Source organism: Littorina saxatilis, linkage group LG15, assembly GCF_037325665.1.
Source record: "Littorina saxatilis isolate snail1 linkage group LG15, US_GU_Lsax_2.0, whole genome shotgun sequence".
NCBI classification, from domain to species: Eukaryota; Metazoa; Mollusca; class Gastropoda; order Littorinimorpha; family Littorinidae; genus Littorina; species Littorina saxatilis.
Window position 1 is genome coordinate 17139898 of NC_090259.1, and position 16589 is coordinate 17156486.

The 16589-nt window shown below is 41.6% G+C and overlaps 1 protein-coding gene across 1 annotated transcript in view; it reads left to right on the top strand.

Annotated features, from left to right (window-relative positions):
- Positions 1–269: 269 nt before the first annotated feature.
- The window catches only part of LOC138948692 (solute carrier family 53 member 1-like), a 33496-nt gene continuing 17176 nt past the window's right edge, over positions 270–16589 (top strand). Inside the window, exons 1-11 of the mRNA XM_070320286.1 lie at positions 270–371; positions 937–1064; positions 2351–2402; positions 6727–6828; positions 7426–7727; positions 9111–9212; positions 10060–10140; positions 10539–10617; positions 11122–11309; positions 13706–13885; positions 15105–15252. Of these exons, the coding sequence (XP_070176387.1) occupies positions 996–1064; positions 2351–2402; positions 6727–6828; positions 7426–7727; positions 9111–9212; positions 10060–10140; positions 10539–10617; positions 11122–11309; positions 13706–13885; positions 15105–15252 (1303 nt within the window). The 5' untranslated portion in view covers positions 270–371; positions 937–995. The remainder of the gene's footprint in view (positions 372–936; positions 1065–2350; positions 2403–6726; positions 6829–7425; positions 7728–9110; positions 9213–10059; positions 10141–10538; positions 10618–11121; positions 11310–13705; positions 13886–15104; positions 15253–16589) is intronic.

Here is a 16589-nt window from a genome sequence, read left to right on the forward strand (position 1 = left end):
ATACCGATCAACAACATCAGTCGAACATAATGAGATGCAAACAAACAAATCTCCTGAATCGCTGCCTCACTCTCCGGGCACAAGGCACACACGGCTATTACAAGTTAGCCAGACAATAGCTCGCGATTTCTAACAGAGCGCCACATTACCATACCCTGCGTCTGCTCACGAAAACGAAATCAAACCATTCACGTGTTGTGACCCCGAAAGCTTTGAGTAGTAACCCGTGACGTCACATGGGTTCTCACTTTTCGTGACGTTTACCGCGACTTCCGCGAAGTGAGGAATGAAAACAAGTTGGAGGGAGACAAAAGTTGCTGTCTCCCAGCTTCGTGTTTAAGAGTTCCGTGTTACTGTCACTCTACTCTAAGGTAACATTATTTCTTTCTCCTAAGACGTTTTGTGAAGAGAATCTACTTTAGACGCTTAAAGTTTATTTGTTAGCACACACAAGGACAATCATTCTCAACTATCATTTGAACATTTCTTCTTTCGTGCGTTCTTCTTTCCTTGTAATTCAGGCATCCTTCCATTGTTACGGAAGCTGCAAGAGCCCGAGAGAGACCGTGGGATGTTCAAGCGGTCAGGGGTCGATCAGAACAAAAGGAAAAATATAATGCTTCAGATCAAAATGTGTGTGTTAGAACTGTCAGTGTCACTGTCAGAGACCAAAGACTGATCTTCTTCAGCGTTCGACGGTTGTGTCTTTAATCTTAGGCCTGCTGATTGTAGGAACTCGCAGGTTCGGCGCAGGTCTTCCACAGTTCCCAACAGTTTTGTGTCGAGGGTTGTCCTCTCTGGCCAGGTCAGGTCGCGCAGGGGGGCATGGAGAGGGCAGGCTGATCGATCGAGGCCTGCATGAGCACAACACGTACTGAGAGTGTAAACAACAGGCAAAACCAGTTTATAGTGATCTCAGTCTGACTTGTGTTCCAGGTATAATTGTGTAGGCAACGCAGTGTGGCCAGGTTACAGCTGTCCAATAACCAACCAAGATGAAGTTTGCGGAGCATCTCGGTGCCCACATCACACCGGAATGGAGGAAGCAGTACATCCAGTATGAGGTATGCATGATCTTGCTGGTGAACCATTATATTTTCCAGCAGAACTTTTTTGGTGGCCCTGGTAAGCAGTGCATGCAGCTGAATCATGCATGGCATCCACCAAGCCGAGGATTTGAGGGGTGGCTCAGCTAGTGCTACTGCTAGTACTAATACTTACCAGGGGCGGGGATATAGCTCAGTTGGTAGCGCGCTGGATTTGTATTCAGTTGGCCGCTGTCAGCGCGAGTTCGATCCCAGGTTCGGCGGAAATTTATTTCACAGAGTCAACTTTGTGTGCAGACTCTCTTCGGTGTCCGAACCACCCCCCGTGTATACTACATTGGGTGTGCACGTTAAAGATCCCACGATTGACAAAAGGGTCTTTCCTGGCAAAATTGCTTAGGCACAGTTAATAATTGTCTACCATACCCGTGTGACTTGGAATAAGGCCGTGAAAGGTAAATATGCGCCGACATGGCTGCAATCTACTGGCCGTATAAAATTTCATCTCACACGGCATCACTGCAGAGCGCCTAGAACTGTACCCACGGAATATGCGCGATATAAGCCTCATTGATTGATTGAAGAAAAAGACAATGGGACATTTGTCCCACTCAACCAAATTCCAATGGGACATAATCGAAGGCAAGAACTGAAGAAGCGCCAAAGAGGCCTGTACGCGTTTTGACCAAAGATGCAAAATGGTGCAATATATGGTGCCATCTGAGAATTAGCCGCTATATCGTGTTATCTGTGTGTGTGTAATCCGATGTTAAGTGTACATTTGGTGGCGCAGTGGTGCGTAATCTCAATGCGCCCTTTGACGCACTGAAGGGAATTGTGATGTGACATTTTCAGATTGAATGCGTCATTGGCGCAGAGCGCATTAGTAAATGAAACCCTGACTAACTGCTGATTATAATGATGTCTGACTCAGATTCTTTTTAAATAAAAATGCGTGCAGGAAGTACTCTTGAACAAATGTATTGTAAAGTCATTGTTGAGAACTATAGTTCTGGGTGTTTTGATATATATATACATGTCTATTCATGAATGCATCAAGGAGGGAGAGAGTGAGAGAGAATTAGAATAGAAAATTCAAATAGAGAGAGTTGCAATGAGCTTTATTTTTCAAGATAAGTACAATAATTCTAACAGAGTATAAGCATAAAAATGTGCTTATTTTATCTGACCTTACCAAGAGACAGACAGAGAGAGATAGAGAAGTGTTTCTTTTTCTGCATTTGAAATTCAAGTGGTTTTCTTTTCTGGTTCAGAAACTAATGGTTCTTTTTTTTATGTCACAGGCCATGAAGGAGATGCTGTATGAGGCACAGGAACAGGCACCCTCTTCAGAAGGTAAAAAGAAATATCACAAACTTTAAAACAAATTTTAAAAAGATGTATAGTACTGAAAGGCAAATAAACTATTGAAACATAAAGAATTTAATATTTAATAGGCATTTGATGCAGAGGCTTGTTTTGTTTCAGTAAATAGTAAGTGATGGTCTTATTATTAGTTAAAAGCATACACCATCAAACATACATTACAAAAAATTCTTCCACTAACGAAGTAATAAAAACATGAATAAAATAGGTAGTGAAAACAAGGAAATACCAGCTGAACACCCTTAATCAAACAGAACATGTTATCAACGTCTGTTTTAAAACTAATACTCAGTAAAAGCTTCCATTATAATGCAGTGGAACCCCTCACAAAGACCCCCTCTCTAACGACTACGCCGCCACAACGACCCTTTTTTTTTAAACCGATGTTCTTCTTCTTCTTCTTCAGCGTTCCAGGATTTTTGGCCTCAGGTCAGACTTCAAGTTTTGTAGCTTGAATAAAGCTAGTGGTCAGGATCAGGGAGTCTTTGGTACCCCAGAGTTGCTCCTGCAGTGTGGCACCTTGTGGCCAGTGATCTGTTCTGGCTTCCTGGTGGAGCGGGCAGGTCTGCAGGATGTGCTCCGGGGTCTGTGGGCCTGTTTCGCACGGGCAGTTCGGTGTGTGTGACAGACCAAGGCGGTGCATGTGGGCACGCAGTCGACAGTGTCCAGTCCGTAGGCGGAAGTTAAACTGATGTGTTTCCTAATATCGTTGTCACCAGTGTAGCGACCACCCCGCTCTAACGTCTAAGGACCGACCTAACAGCTTGTGTAACGACTTTGTCAGACAAAGCCAAGACTCTCAGTCAGCGTAACGCATCACTGACAAACCGGTTATAACCAGTTATAACCGTCTCGCGTAAGCAAAGGCACTAAACCACTGGTAGGTGTGATGGTTGGGTGGGCTGAGTAAACATCACAAACCAATCATCGAGAAAACGAACTCACGTGACCAACCTACACCGTTCAATTCAGTCAGAATAGACAGTCTTTGGACAGAAGAGCAGTGGAGATCGACATGTACTGCCTCTACATGAATCAATCAATCAATCAATATGAGGCTTAATAAGTTAAACCTAGATGCAATACGAACAATCATCGGAGCTGTCCGCGGAACCAGTCATTTTAAGCTTTACGGAGAATCTGGACTCCAATCATTATCTGAAAGGCGTAACCGTCATAAACTAACCATGTTCCATAAAATTATTCACGACAAGACCCCCCCATACCTACAAGCAGCACTCCCACCTCTCGTAGCAGCCAACAACACCTACCACAGACGCCGCCCCTTAGAACGAAGTATACCCCCACATCGAACAGAAACGTACAAAACATCCTTTTTTTCTTCGACAACAGTACTCTGGAACCAACTACCTGAACAAATACAGTTAACCGACTCCCTCGGGGAATTTAAACATTACTTAACAAAAGACGACACACAAATTCCCGTTTACTTCTACAGTGGCAGTCGACAAACACAAATAATTCACACAAAAATGAGACTTAAAATTAGTGATCTAAAGAAAGACTTAGTTGAGCGACACCTTGCGGAAAACAGCGTATGCGACTGTGGTGATGGAACAGAAACTGCAACACACTTTTTACTAGAATGCCGTTTACACTTAGCTGCAAGAAACAACACAATCAACAAACTAACCAACAACCTCATACACACAGATATTCTACTGCATGGAAACCCCTCCTTGCAAACAAAAATTAACAAAAAAATCTTTTTAACAGTACAGGAATTTATTGGACAGTCCGGCCGTTTCGAACAGATAAACATGTAAAGTGAAAGCACAATCGATACGTCTACTCGTCTGTCTCTCTCTCTCTCTCTCTCTCTCTCTCTCTCTCTCTCTCTCTCTCTCTCTCTCTCTCTCTCTCTCTCTCTCTCTCTCACTCTCCCCCTCTCTCTCACTCTCCCCCTCTCTCTCTCCCCCTCTCTCTCACTCTCCCCCTCCCACCCTCCCTCTCTCCCTCTCTATCTCTTAATCGCTAATACCATAAATATTATATAGAGCTTAAACAATGACCACGAGTTGATTACTGGAAAATAAACCACGAGTGGGTATTTGCAGCCGCTTGGTAATTCACGAGTGTGCGGAGCACACGAGTGAATTACCAAGCGGCTGCAAATACCCACGAGTGGTTTATTTTCCAGTAATCAACGAGTTGTCATTGTTTAAGCTATTTATACAACGAACAACACGGGTCGAACATGCAGTCATGCAGACGACATTTTGTAGGCAATTTCATTTCAGCCTAATCACTCAGAGTGTCAAATGCGCGTCATTCAAATAGTCCCTATTCTTTTACTTTATTCTTAGTCTCCGACTCGTCGGCATTATACTTGTCTCGTCTAAATATCGGACCCCATTGCTACGATTAAAACACAATAGCGTTTATATAGCTATTCTGACATTACATTCTGTGTTAAAATCATGTTTTTGTCAGCAGCAAGGACCAGAATGGTCCATGTCGTTGATTGCAGACGACGGTTCTCTTTCCGCATGAAGCCACGGAAATAACCGAACATTGAAAAACCCACAGACATGTATTACGGAGAAAACTCGGGATAACCGGATGTTTAGCATTACGTCAATATGCTAGGAATCATATGACGTCATGACGTATCATGCTTGCCTACGTAGATTGTATACATGTTCGAAAGTCTGACTGTTGTGAATTCGCGTGGTGAAGACTGCGGTAAATCTGTAGATGATAAGAGAACAAGGATTGTCTCAGAAGAAACGACTAAATGTTTCAGACCGGTAACTTCATTTCAACATTGCACTAGATCTATATAATGGACGTTCTATGTGACAGGAGAGTTTGCTGATTTTGTGTTAAACATTGGAGAGATCGTCTGCTAGAATCAGAGATAGGTCCCTTCAGATTGCAGCTTCTGGAAATTTGCAAGGTTTGTTGCCTGTTAAAGAACTGGATTTTACACGTAATGTATGTCATGTACAGTAAGCAACAACAAAAACACACACAAAGCAAATGGCATCGTCTGTCGACTAGTCATACACGTCAGCCATTGTTGTTACAGTTTTGAGTCAACATTGTACGTATTCTTCCGCAACAGGGTCCAATCGTCTGGGTTTCAAATGTTCTAAAAATAAATTCTAGTGTTGATTATTTTTTAGCCCTCTTTATTCTTACTTCGAATAATCCACGTGTGATTTTTGGGTTTAATCAAAGTAGTTCGTTCTAATTTCTCACTTGTCTAAAAATAATCAACTAGATTTAATCCACCCCTCGGTTGCATTGCAGGAGTTGTATAAATATATGTATTCTTAAACGGATTTTTGTTTTGATGTACAATTTTCATTCAATTTTCTTTTCATGTTTGCTTGCTTTTCATTTAAACTGTACAATAGCCGCCATTTATATGTATTTTTCTAGAAAACTGTAAACACCACTATAAGCATTATGCTTGTTGTTGTTTACTCTATATGCGTTTTTTTGTAAATAATGCACAAACGTTGTATAAAACAGTTTAAACCAATATGAGGCTTATATCGCGCGTATTCCATGGGTACAGTTCTAAGCGCAGGGATTTTTTTAATTTTGTTAATTTTTTTTTATGCAATTTATATCGCGCACATATTCAAGGTGCAGGGATTTATTTATGCCGTGTGAGATGGAATTTTTTTACACAATACATCACGCATTCACATCGTCTAGCAGATCGCAGCCATTTCGGCGCATATCCTACTTTTCACGGCCTATTATTCCAAGTCACACGGGTATTTTGGTGGACATTTTTATCTATGCCTATACAATTTTGCCAGGAAAGACCCTTTTGTCAATCGTGGGATCTTTAACGTGCACACCCCAATGTAGTGTACACGAAGGGACCTCGGTTTTTCGTCTCATCCGAAAGACTAGCACTTGAACCCACCACCTAGGTTAGGAAAGGGGGGAGAAAATTGCTAACGCCTTGACCCAGGGTCGAACTCGCAACCTCTCGCTTCCGAGCGCAAGTGCGTTACCACTCGGCCACCCAGTCGTTACCACTCGGCCACCCATGAAGATCTGATTTTCTCAGACCTCAGCCTCTTCCTTGTGTCAGTAAATTAAACTCTGTTTGAAGATTTAATTTTTGAGAATGTTGGAAGTTTTATAACAGAGGTATCCTTGTATTTGTAGTTTTCCTTTTGTCTAAGCTTGTCTTCCTTAGTTTGACCTCTGGTTGTTACGCTGAACATGTTTTTTCGTGTTTTTAGCAATTGGATCCATGCGAACATGTATGATTGTTGCATTGTATGCTGTTTGTATTTTTCGACAGTTACGGACCAGGCGACAATACAGCGCTACTTTGCCAGATTTGATGAAAAGTTCTTCCAGTTTTGTGACAAAGAACTGGCCAAGATCAACACTTTTTTTCTGGGTGAGAATGATTAACTTACTCAGTTCAGACCAGCCAAGCGTGCCCAACTACAGTTACAGCAGTACCTGCGATGTGTGGACCCTCCCATGAGAGGACACCTTCTCTTGTCCCTTTTATATTATCTCTAACAAAGTATACCTGTCATGAAAGGCCACCTGCAATGTAGGGACATTTTTGGCCGGTCCCAAGGGTGTCCTTTCATCGCAAATACCGTGGCTGTACACTGAGGGTGGCTTCTCATTACAGTTATATTTTGATGAAGTCCAGACATAAGCAGGTGTACTCTCTTTGGAAGTGTCTTCTCATCGAAGGTGCCTCAGATTGAAGTTACCGCTGTATATTTTATATTTATTATGAATATGTACATATGCATATAATTGGCGTAGAAGTTGGTAGATTTCCTGATGGACCATGATTAAGCTGGGTTTATTCTTTATCATGCCTGCATACAAATTATGCTTGATTTATGGAGGGGTCGAAATTCATGCTGGATTTATCTTTGAAGTATGCAGCACTATCTTAATTTTGCTTTTCTTCTAATACAGCTCACCGGTGTCTCTTTCACAAACCATAACATCCAATATATTTTTATCACAGAGAAGCTCTCCGAAGCCAGCCGAAAGTACGCCAACCTCAAGGCGGAGCTGCAGCACTTCCTCACCCATGACCACCACCATCACCACCGCCACTCCACCTCCGACGGACTGCGTAACCGACGGCGCCAGAGCGTCTACGGCATCTTCAAGGACAAAGGCGACAGCAAGGCCATCGCCAGCACGCGCAAGCTGCACGACCTGAAGCTGGCCTTCAGCGAGTTCTACCTCAGCCTGATCCTCCTGCAGAACTACCAGACCCTCAACTTTACCGGCTTCCGCAAGATCCTCAAAAAGCATGACAAGGTTTGTTGGAGGGAGCGTCTGGATCCCAGATCTGTTCAACAATACAGTGGAACTCCCTGTTTAAGACCAACACCCCACCCCCACCCAATTTAAAACTTCATCGCTTGAAAGACCTTAATTTTGTTTTAATTTCTTTTTTTTTTTTTACCTCAGTTGCATGCAGGCTGTTTCAACCCGTACTTTTTTTCCTCTTCATTTAAAAAAAAAAAATAAAAAAATTTGTCGGGGAGCATCCTTCTTCATTGATCCTTTTTTTTTTTTAATTGAACTTAATTTTTTGTTCTCTCAGATTTTCTGGTCATCACCTCTGTACATTTACCTCACTTTTAAGATTTTCTCCTTTGTAAGACCTGATTGTCTCAGATTTTTGTTAGGTCTTAAAGGGGATATAGCTAGCTCAGTTGGTAGCGCGCTGGATTTGTATTCAGTTGGCCGCTGTCAGCGTGAGTTCGATCCCAGGTTCGGCGGAAATTTATTTCACAGAGTCAACTTTGTGTGCAGACTCTCTTCGGTGTCCGAACCTCCCCCCGTGTACACTACATTGGGTGTGCACGTTAAAGATCCCACGATTGACAAAAGGGTCTTTCCTGGCAAAATTGCTTAGGCACAGTTAATAATTGTCTACCTATACCCGTGTGACTTGGAATAATAGGCCGTGAAAGGTAAATATGCGCCAAAATGGCTGCAATCTACTGGCCGTATAAAATTTCATCTCACACGGCATCACTGCAGAGCGCCTAGAACTGTACCCACGGAATATGCGCGATATAAGACTCATTGATTGATTGATTGACTCCACTGTATTGTCTAAGATAGCTTGTTTCATTTGCAGATGTTCTTTTGCTGTGACACACCTACTTGAGGCAATTCTTCTTTTGTTACTGTTGTACTGTAGCCTTTTTTTCTGCTTTCTCCATGTATGCAAAGGTTGAAAGTTTTCAGTATCTCCATCCCTCTCTGTTTCTCTGAGTCAGTCTGTCTGTCTTTCTCTCTCTCTGGATCTCTTGTCTTTCTCTCTCTCTCTCTCTCTGGATCTCTCTCCCTCCCTCAGTCTCATTTTTTTTATCCCAGTCCCTCTAACTCATTCTTTTGCTCTCTCTCTCTCTCTCTCTCTCTCTCTCTCTCTCTCTCTCTCTCTCTCTCTCTCTCTCTCTCTCTCTCTCTCTCTCTCTCTCTCCCTCTCTTCCTCCCTCTCTCTCTCTCTCCCTCTCTTCCTCCCTCTCTCTCTCTCCCTCCCCCCCCCACTCTCTCTCTATACGGTATACCTCCCTCTCTCTGTCCCTCCCCCCTCTCTCTCTCTCCCTCTCTCTCTCTGTTTCTCTATCTCTCTCTCTCAGAGGTTTGCGCAATATTAAATGGAACTGTTTGTATCATGTAATACAGCTGATGCAGACCAACCATGGTGCAGAGTGGCGCTTGGCCCACGTGGAGTCGGCTCCCTTCTATACCAACAAAGAGGTGGACCACTTTATCAAGGATGTTGAGGTATATACTATATAGACATGTCTTGATCCTTTTAGAAAGCTCTCTGTGGGTGAGTGTGTTTGTGTGTTGTGTGTGTTTGCATGTGAGTGTGTTTGCACAAAGGTGGGGTGATGCTTATGTTCGTGTGTCTGTTCTTTCTATCAGTTAGTTTGTCTCACAGTCTGTCGACTTGGCTGTATGCCAGGGTCTTGTATTTCTGTTAATTTTTCATGCATGCATGCTTGCTGCATGTTGAATTCCCAAAGAGTGAAAACAGCTGTACATGCATGATAAATATTTGTTTTGTTTTGTTTGTTGTTGTTGGAAGGGCTAGTATATGAACTACAGATTTCTGCTAGGCAATCTTTCTGACAGAAAGAGAAGTTAACATTAACTTATGGATAATACTGATTGGTAGTTTGAAAAATAGTGTGTGCGAAGATGATATGGATTCTGATAGATTGATGTCCACATACTTCAATACATGATGATGATACACTCTGGTAAATGTGCTAAGTACAAAAAACTAGGAAGTCTCATTATCCCACCTTTAATGTTAAAGTTAGTACAGTGGAACCCCTCTTTTATGACCTCTAAAATCTGAGAAAATCGGGTCTTAAAAAGGAGGGAGTCTTAAAATGGGGGTAAATTTACAGAGGTTATGAACAGAAAGTCTGAGAAAACAAGGTCTTAAAAAGGAGGGAGTCTTAAAATGGGGGGTCTTGAAAGGGGGGGGGGGGGGGGGGGGGGTCCACTGTATTACATATCTACACTCTGCAGGATTTTGAGTAATGAAGTGACAAGAAGTGCTGGCTTTAATTTGAATTCTTGCACCTTATTGATTATTTCGCAAATTCTTTTCCGACAGACATGTGTGACATCAGAACTGGAAGGGGGAGATCGCTCCAAAGCCATGAAGAGATTGAGAGTTCCTCCCCTTGGCGATCAGGTCAGTCACAGCATGATCATGTATATTGCTTTTGTATTTTAACATTTTGTTGGTGATCAACAACAATTTCAGATTTGGAGAACTGCGTGAAATTAAGTCATTGAAATTTGGATCAATGACAATGTCAGACTTTTTCAGACAAATCTCTCTTAAACATCATTTTCATTTTTAAAATGACTTTAGCCTAATTAAGATCAGTGTCAGTATAAAACATTTGTTCTTATCTGTGGTAGTTCTTGAGAGATATTTATCTTGGTTGGTTAACTTAAGCTTAACGTCCCCACAGAAACTAGTGCCTATTAGGGACATGAAGTGGTTATATGCTAGGATTTATCTTGGAAACAGTATGTCTTATGCACCTTACCAAATGTTGCATTTTTTTGTTCTGTTATTTGCAGCAACACCCATGGACAAATTTCAAGACAGGCTTCTGCCTAGGGATGTTCCTTGTGCTGGTCATAGTCATTGTTCTGTCAGGTGAGAAAGAAGCCAAAGCGTTTGTAAGTGTGCCCCCCCCCCCCCCCCCTCCTCCCTGAAACAAGTGAAAAAAATCCTGTCTGAACTGATTATAACTGAAATTCTGTGATATATCACAGCATTGTCAAATGTCAAAATTGAGGCTCTGAACAGGAAATTGAATAGCCTTCCCAATGGTAATCAGAAGTGTTTGGTTTGTGCGTATTGTGATTTTTTTGCAGATTTTACAATACAAAACGGGGCTATAGTTTTTTGTCAGGTCGATTTTAGGGGTGACCTTGTTTGACAGGCTGTCACGGGATGCCAATGCAAAGTACCATCAATCGGACAAATGATATGAACAGCTGACATAATTTCCTTTTCCAGCATATAAAGTTCAACTAAAATGAATTGCGTTTTAATGCTTTCCTTAGCGTGCGAATTTTGTTGCAATAATATTTTGGCCAAGTTTACTAAGATTTTTATCAGTCAGTATAATTTTTCATTGATTGTTAATTTTTGCAGCTTATTTCACCGACCACCATTCTGACTGGGAGCCAGCACTAAGGATGTATCGAGGGATGTTCCTCATTATCTTTGACCTTTTCCTGCTGGGGGTCAACACATACGGTTGGAGGTCGTCAGGGGTGAACCACGTTCTGATTTTCGAGATTGATCCTAGGAATCATTTGTCACACACAGAGCTGATGGAGGTGAGAGCTAGTCTTGCTTGCTTTTGTTACCCAGTCAGCTTTTAACCCTTTCGCTGCCAATCAAACTTACTTATGTGCATTCCTGATTGCCAGGGAATTTTGGAGTTCGGGGTGTAATAATTCACAAAAAATTCTAGCTCCAAACTGGCAGTAGGTAGGTAAGTAAAACCTATGTTATTTTTAAAGGAAATTGAACCAAGAATCTGTTTGTAGTGTCTAAACATGGAAATAATAATTAGTTTGGCTTATAATGATGTTTAAATATGAACTTTTGAAAAATCAGTCCGGTGCCTGTGGATCAAACACAGGTGGCTGTTTTGCTTGCTCCAAGAAAGGATCATAATCACTGTCATCTACCTGTTTCCAACAAATCGTCCGAAAGAAGATCTCCCCCTTCCCCTGTCAGTATCCATAATCATTTGCACCGCCTGTAGCGTCAGTCTGTCTTTGTTTTTCCCTACTAGGGCCCGGTCGACTGTCACCGTTAGCCATTTTGATGAGTCGAGCTTTCTCTCCCCTTTCCTGCCCGCCAAGGCCGAAAATAGCCTTCAGACGCAAAACCGCGTCACCATTTATGTTTATTCATGAGAATGAGGTATCCTACCAAGCCATTGGCTTTTAGTCAAGCAGTATGTAAGAAATGTTAAGTCCTTTGTACTGGAAACTTGCATTCTCCCAGTAAGGTAATACATTGTACTACGTTGCAAGCCCCTGGAGCAAATTTTTGATTAGTGCTTTTGTGAACAAGAAACAATTGACAAGTGGCTCTATCCCATCTCCCCCCTTTCCCCGTCGCGATATAACCTTCGTGGTTGAAAACGACGTTAAACACCAAATAAAGAAAAGAAAGAAAGCCATTGGCTGCTATTTGTGTCTCAGCAGTGACGTAGCATTTCTGGAAAATTCCTGAACGGAGAAGACGGGTTTACCCGTCCTAAGTCGCTGCGGCTGCACAAACGCATGACGGGTATACCCGTCCTAAGGCAGTCAAGGGGTTAAAGAAATGAAACAGGTTTTTTTTTCCAATATTTCACAGAAGTTGATTAATTTGAAGCAGATCAGAATTTGAATTCAGAATTTGTTCCTGTAAATTGTAATGTTAAAAGCAAAGAAAGCATCCTTTGTGTGTGTGTCCAGTGTTGCTCTTGGCCTCAGAGGCCTAAAGGTCAGTTTGACTTGGATGGAAAATATGTATAGGTTGAAATGTCCTGGCCTTGTCCGCTTAGTAGGAAATGGATGGCCAGAAGACCTCCTGCATGTCAAAACTATTGGGCGTTTCAGTTCAAAAAGTATGTGTCAGAAGACGCAGGACCAGGGGAACAACACTGTGTACCTGTGTGCAATGTAACATTTAAATTTGTAAAAAGCGCATCTTTTTGTTTCATGCAATTTTCGTAAGAGTGTAAGCCTGTCCTGAATTGAGCCCAAAGTCAACTTCGCGAAGACTTCGCACCGAAAACTCAGCGCTAAAGCTTCGTACAACCAGATTCGCAAAGTATACTTCGTGTAGTCGACTTTGCCCAGTTAAGGAAAGGCTTTAAACCTCTTTTTTGACTCACATGCGAAGCAAAAGTGAGTCTATGTACTCACCCGAGTCGTCCGTCCGTCCGCCCCCCCCGTCCGTCCGGCCGGCCGGAAAACTTTAACGTTGGATATTTCTTGGACACTATTCAGTCTATCAGTACCAAATTTGGCAAGATGGTGTATGATGACAAGGCCCCAAAAAACATACATAGCATCTTGACCTTGCTTCAAGGTCAAGGTCGCAGGGGCCATAAATGTTGTCTAAAAAACAGCTATTTTTCACATTTTTCACATTTTCTCTGAAGTTTTTGAGATTTAATACCTCACCTATATATGATATATAGGGCAAAGTAAGCCCCATCTTTTGATACCAGTTTGGTTTACCTTGCTTCAAGGTCAAGGTCACAGGAGCTCTTCAAAGTTGGATTGTATACATATTTTGAAGTGACCTTGACCCTGAACTATGGAAGATAACTGTTTCAAACTTAAAAATTATGTGGGGCACATGTTATGCTTTCATCCTGAGACACATTTGGTCACATATGATCAAGGTCAAGGTCACTTTGACCCTTATGAAATGTGACCAAAATAAGGTAGTGAACCACTAAAAGTGACCATATCTCATGGTAGAAAGAGCCAATAAGCACCATTGTACTTCCTATGTCTTGAATTAACAGCTTTGTGTTGCATGACCTTGGATGACCTTGACCTTGGGTCAAGGTCACATGTATTTTGGTAGGAAAAATGTGTAAAGCAGTTCTTAGTGTATGATGTCATTGCTAGGTTTAGCTGAAGGTCAAGGTCATGTAAAGGTCAAGGTCAAGCATGTGAGTCGTATGGGCTTTGCCCTTCTTGTTTCTTTTTTTTCCCAGGTAGCTGCATTTCTGGCAGTGCTGTGGTCAGGTAGCGTGCTGGGTTACCTGTACAGTGGCTTCATGGGGATTCCCCCCATGGCCATGCCGCTGTCCATGGCAGGCCTCCTCATCCTTCTGCTGGTCAACCCCATCAAGTTTTTCTGCTACAGGGCGCGCATGTGGCTGCTACGCATTCTGGTAAGGGCTGGTTAAATGCACATTGTGATACACATACTGCACATGTGGCTGCAAGCATTCTGGTAAGGGCTGGTTAAATGTATATTATGATACACATACTGCACATGTGCACATGGCTGCTACGCATTCAGGTAAGGGCTGGTTAAATGCACATTGTGATACACATACCGCACATGTGGCTGCTACGCATTCTGGGATTAGGGCTGGTAAAATGGACATTGTGATACACATACTGCACATGTGGCTGCTACGCATTCTGGGAAGGGCTGGTAAAATGGACATTGTGATACACATACTGCACATGTGGCTGCTACGCATTCTGGGAAGGGCTGCATTCTGGTAAGGGTTGGTTATATGCACAATACTAAACACATACTGAAGACAAGCTTTACTGGCAGGGATTTTGAGGTTTCATTCTGCAACACTTTATGGACCTCTCTGAACTCATTGCCAATCAAAGGATTCTTGAGACTTCCTCCTTTTAAAGATCTTGCCTTTTCAGATGTTTTGTTCATAAGCTCAAGGTGTAAATTTATCTCTATTTGTAAATTTACCTCTATTTTAACACTTTCCACCCCACCTATATTGACCAAGTTTTTTTTAGACGAGACCAGCTGTGCTGCAGCAGGTCACTCAGAAATGTAGTAACTGTGTATCAACCGTGTATCAACACGATGAAATGCAGGCGTTAGATCGACGTTACAGGAAGCGACTGAAGTGACTGTGTGTACGGATATACCCGTACCAGGTCAGATAGAGCCATATGAGTGGGTACCGATATATCCGTACCTGGGAGACAATGAGTTTTAAGACTCCCCCCTTTTGAAGACCTGATTTTCTCAGATTTGTTATTTGTTATATGAAGTCTTATATCGCGAGCGTATCTCCAGACTCGGCGCAGGGATCTATTTATGCCGTGTGAGATGGAATTTTTTACACAATACATCACGCATTCACATCGACCAGCAGATCGCAGCCATTTCGGCGCATATCCTACTTTTCACGGCCTATTATTCCAAGTCACACGGGTATTTTGGTGGAAATTTTTTTATCTATGCCTATACAATTTTGCCAGGAAAGACCCTTTTGTCAATCGTGGGATCTTTAACGTGCACACCCCAATGAGAAGGTCTTAAAAGAGGGGTTCCACTGTACCACTGTAGCTTGTACAAAATATTGTCATCTATCTAGTTATTGCTGCTGTGTACGTGTGTTTCAGTTCCGCATTTTCACAGCCCCTTTCCACCACGTGGGGTTCGCTGATTTCTGGCTGGCTGACCAGCTCAACAGCCTAGTGACCGTCATGCTGGACTTTCAGTACCTCATCTGTTACTACGCCTTTGAGGTCGAGTGGCTGGGGACTGAGCGTGAGTTTGGTTGTGTCTGTTGTTTGTTTATTTATTCATTTATCTATTTCAAAAATAAATACAAAAATATTTGTTCATTGATTTATTAAACTATTTATTGTTTTGTTTCAATTATTTATTGATTGGTTTTGTTTTGTTTTTATTTGTTTCTGTTTTTCTTTCTTTCTTTATTTGTTTATTCATGGATGTATTTTTTCATGGATTTATTTATTCATTTATTTAATTATTCAATGTTTTATTTCAATTATATATTGATTGGTTTAGTTTAGTTTTGTTCATTTCTTTACTTGTTCATATCTTTTTTCACTTATACATTGATATACTTGTCATTTTATCTGTCTTAATATTTATTTATCTATTTATTTATTTATTTATTTGGTAATTTCTTTATTTGGTCATTTTTTATTTAATCATTTATTTATTTAGTCATTTATTTTTCTATTTATTCATTTTAAATGTATTTATTGACTGATTTTTTTAAATTTTATTTTATATCAAGTGTTGCCAATAATCTTAAACATAAATGAGGAGGAAGATGATGTGTTTATGATGGTTGTGGCAGCCGCAGACCTGTTTACCAGTACGATTTGGGCGTATTTTGTACGCCAAATTATTATCAGTACGCAAATACGCGACACACGCACAAAATACGCATAAGAAAAAGTCTAGAATACGTTTTCCGTTGTTGGTGTGCTGATTACGGAATGGTACAACTGATACCGGTTTCGGTCGAAGGGAGATAACCATGACAGCGAGTCTTCAGCTGTGGAAACCTTGTTCAGTTGTTAGCACGTGCGATCGTCTGGACAATCGTGGCAAAATGAAGCGGAACAATGTGCCAGTTTTGGATGACTGTACCAAGTCTAAACAGCAGAAGCAGTAGATTTTCTTGGAGAAATATAAGAAAGAGCCAGGAATTGTGGAGTCTACTATGGGAAAAAGTCATGCACACTGCAAGTATTGTAAATCAGATTTCTCCGTTGCCCATGCTGGGAAATATGACATCGAACGACACTGCAGTTCCAAAACTTACCTGGACAAGGTTGCTGCCAAGGAATTATGAAGTTCATTCCCGCAAAGCAAATCCTGCCAGAAGAAAAGGCTGTAGTCCGCGCTGAAGCAATGTTTTCTGAGATGATAGTAAAAATGAACTTGCCACTGTCAACCGCAGATGTTATTTCACGAACTTCATCTTTTCATTATCAATCTGTTTGGAAGACACTGGTTATTATGATAATGCTATAAACTGACAGGTAAATAAAATTGTTTTATTCCTGTTGTATTGGAAGGAGTTAAATTCTGAAGGTGTTCACAAGTGACATGCTATTCTTACACAA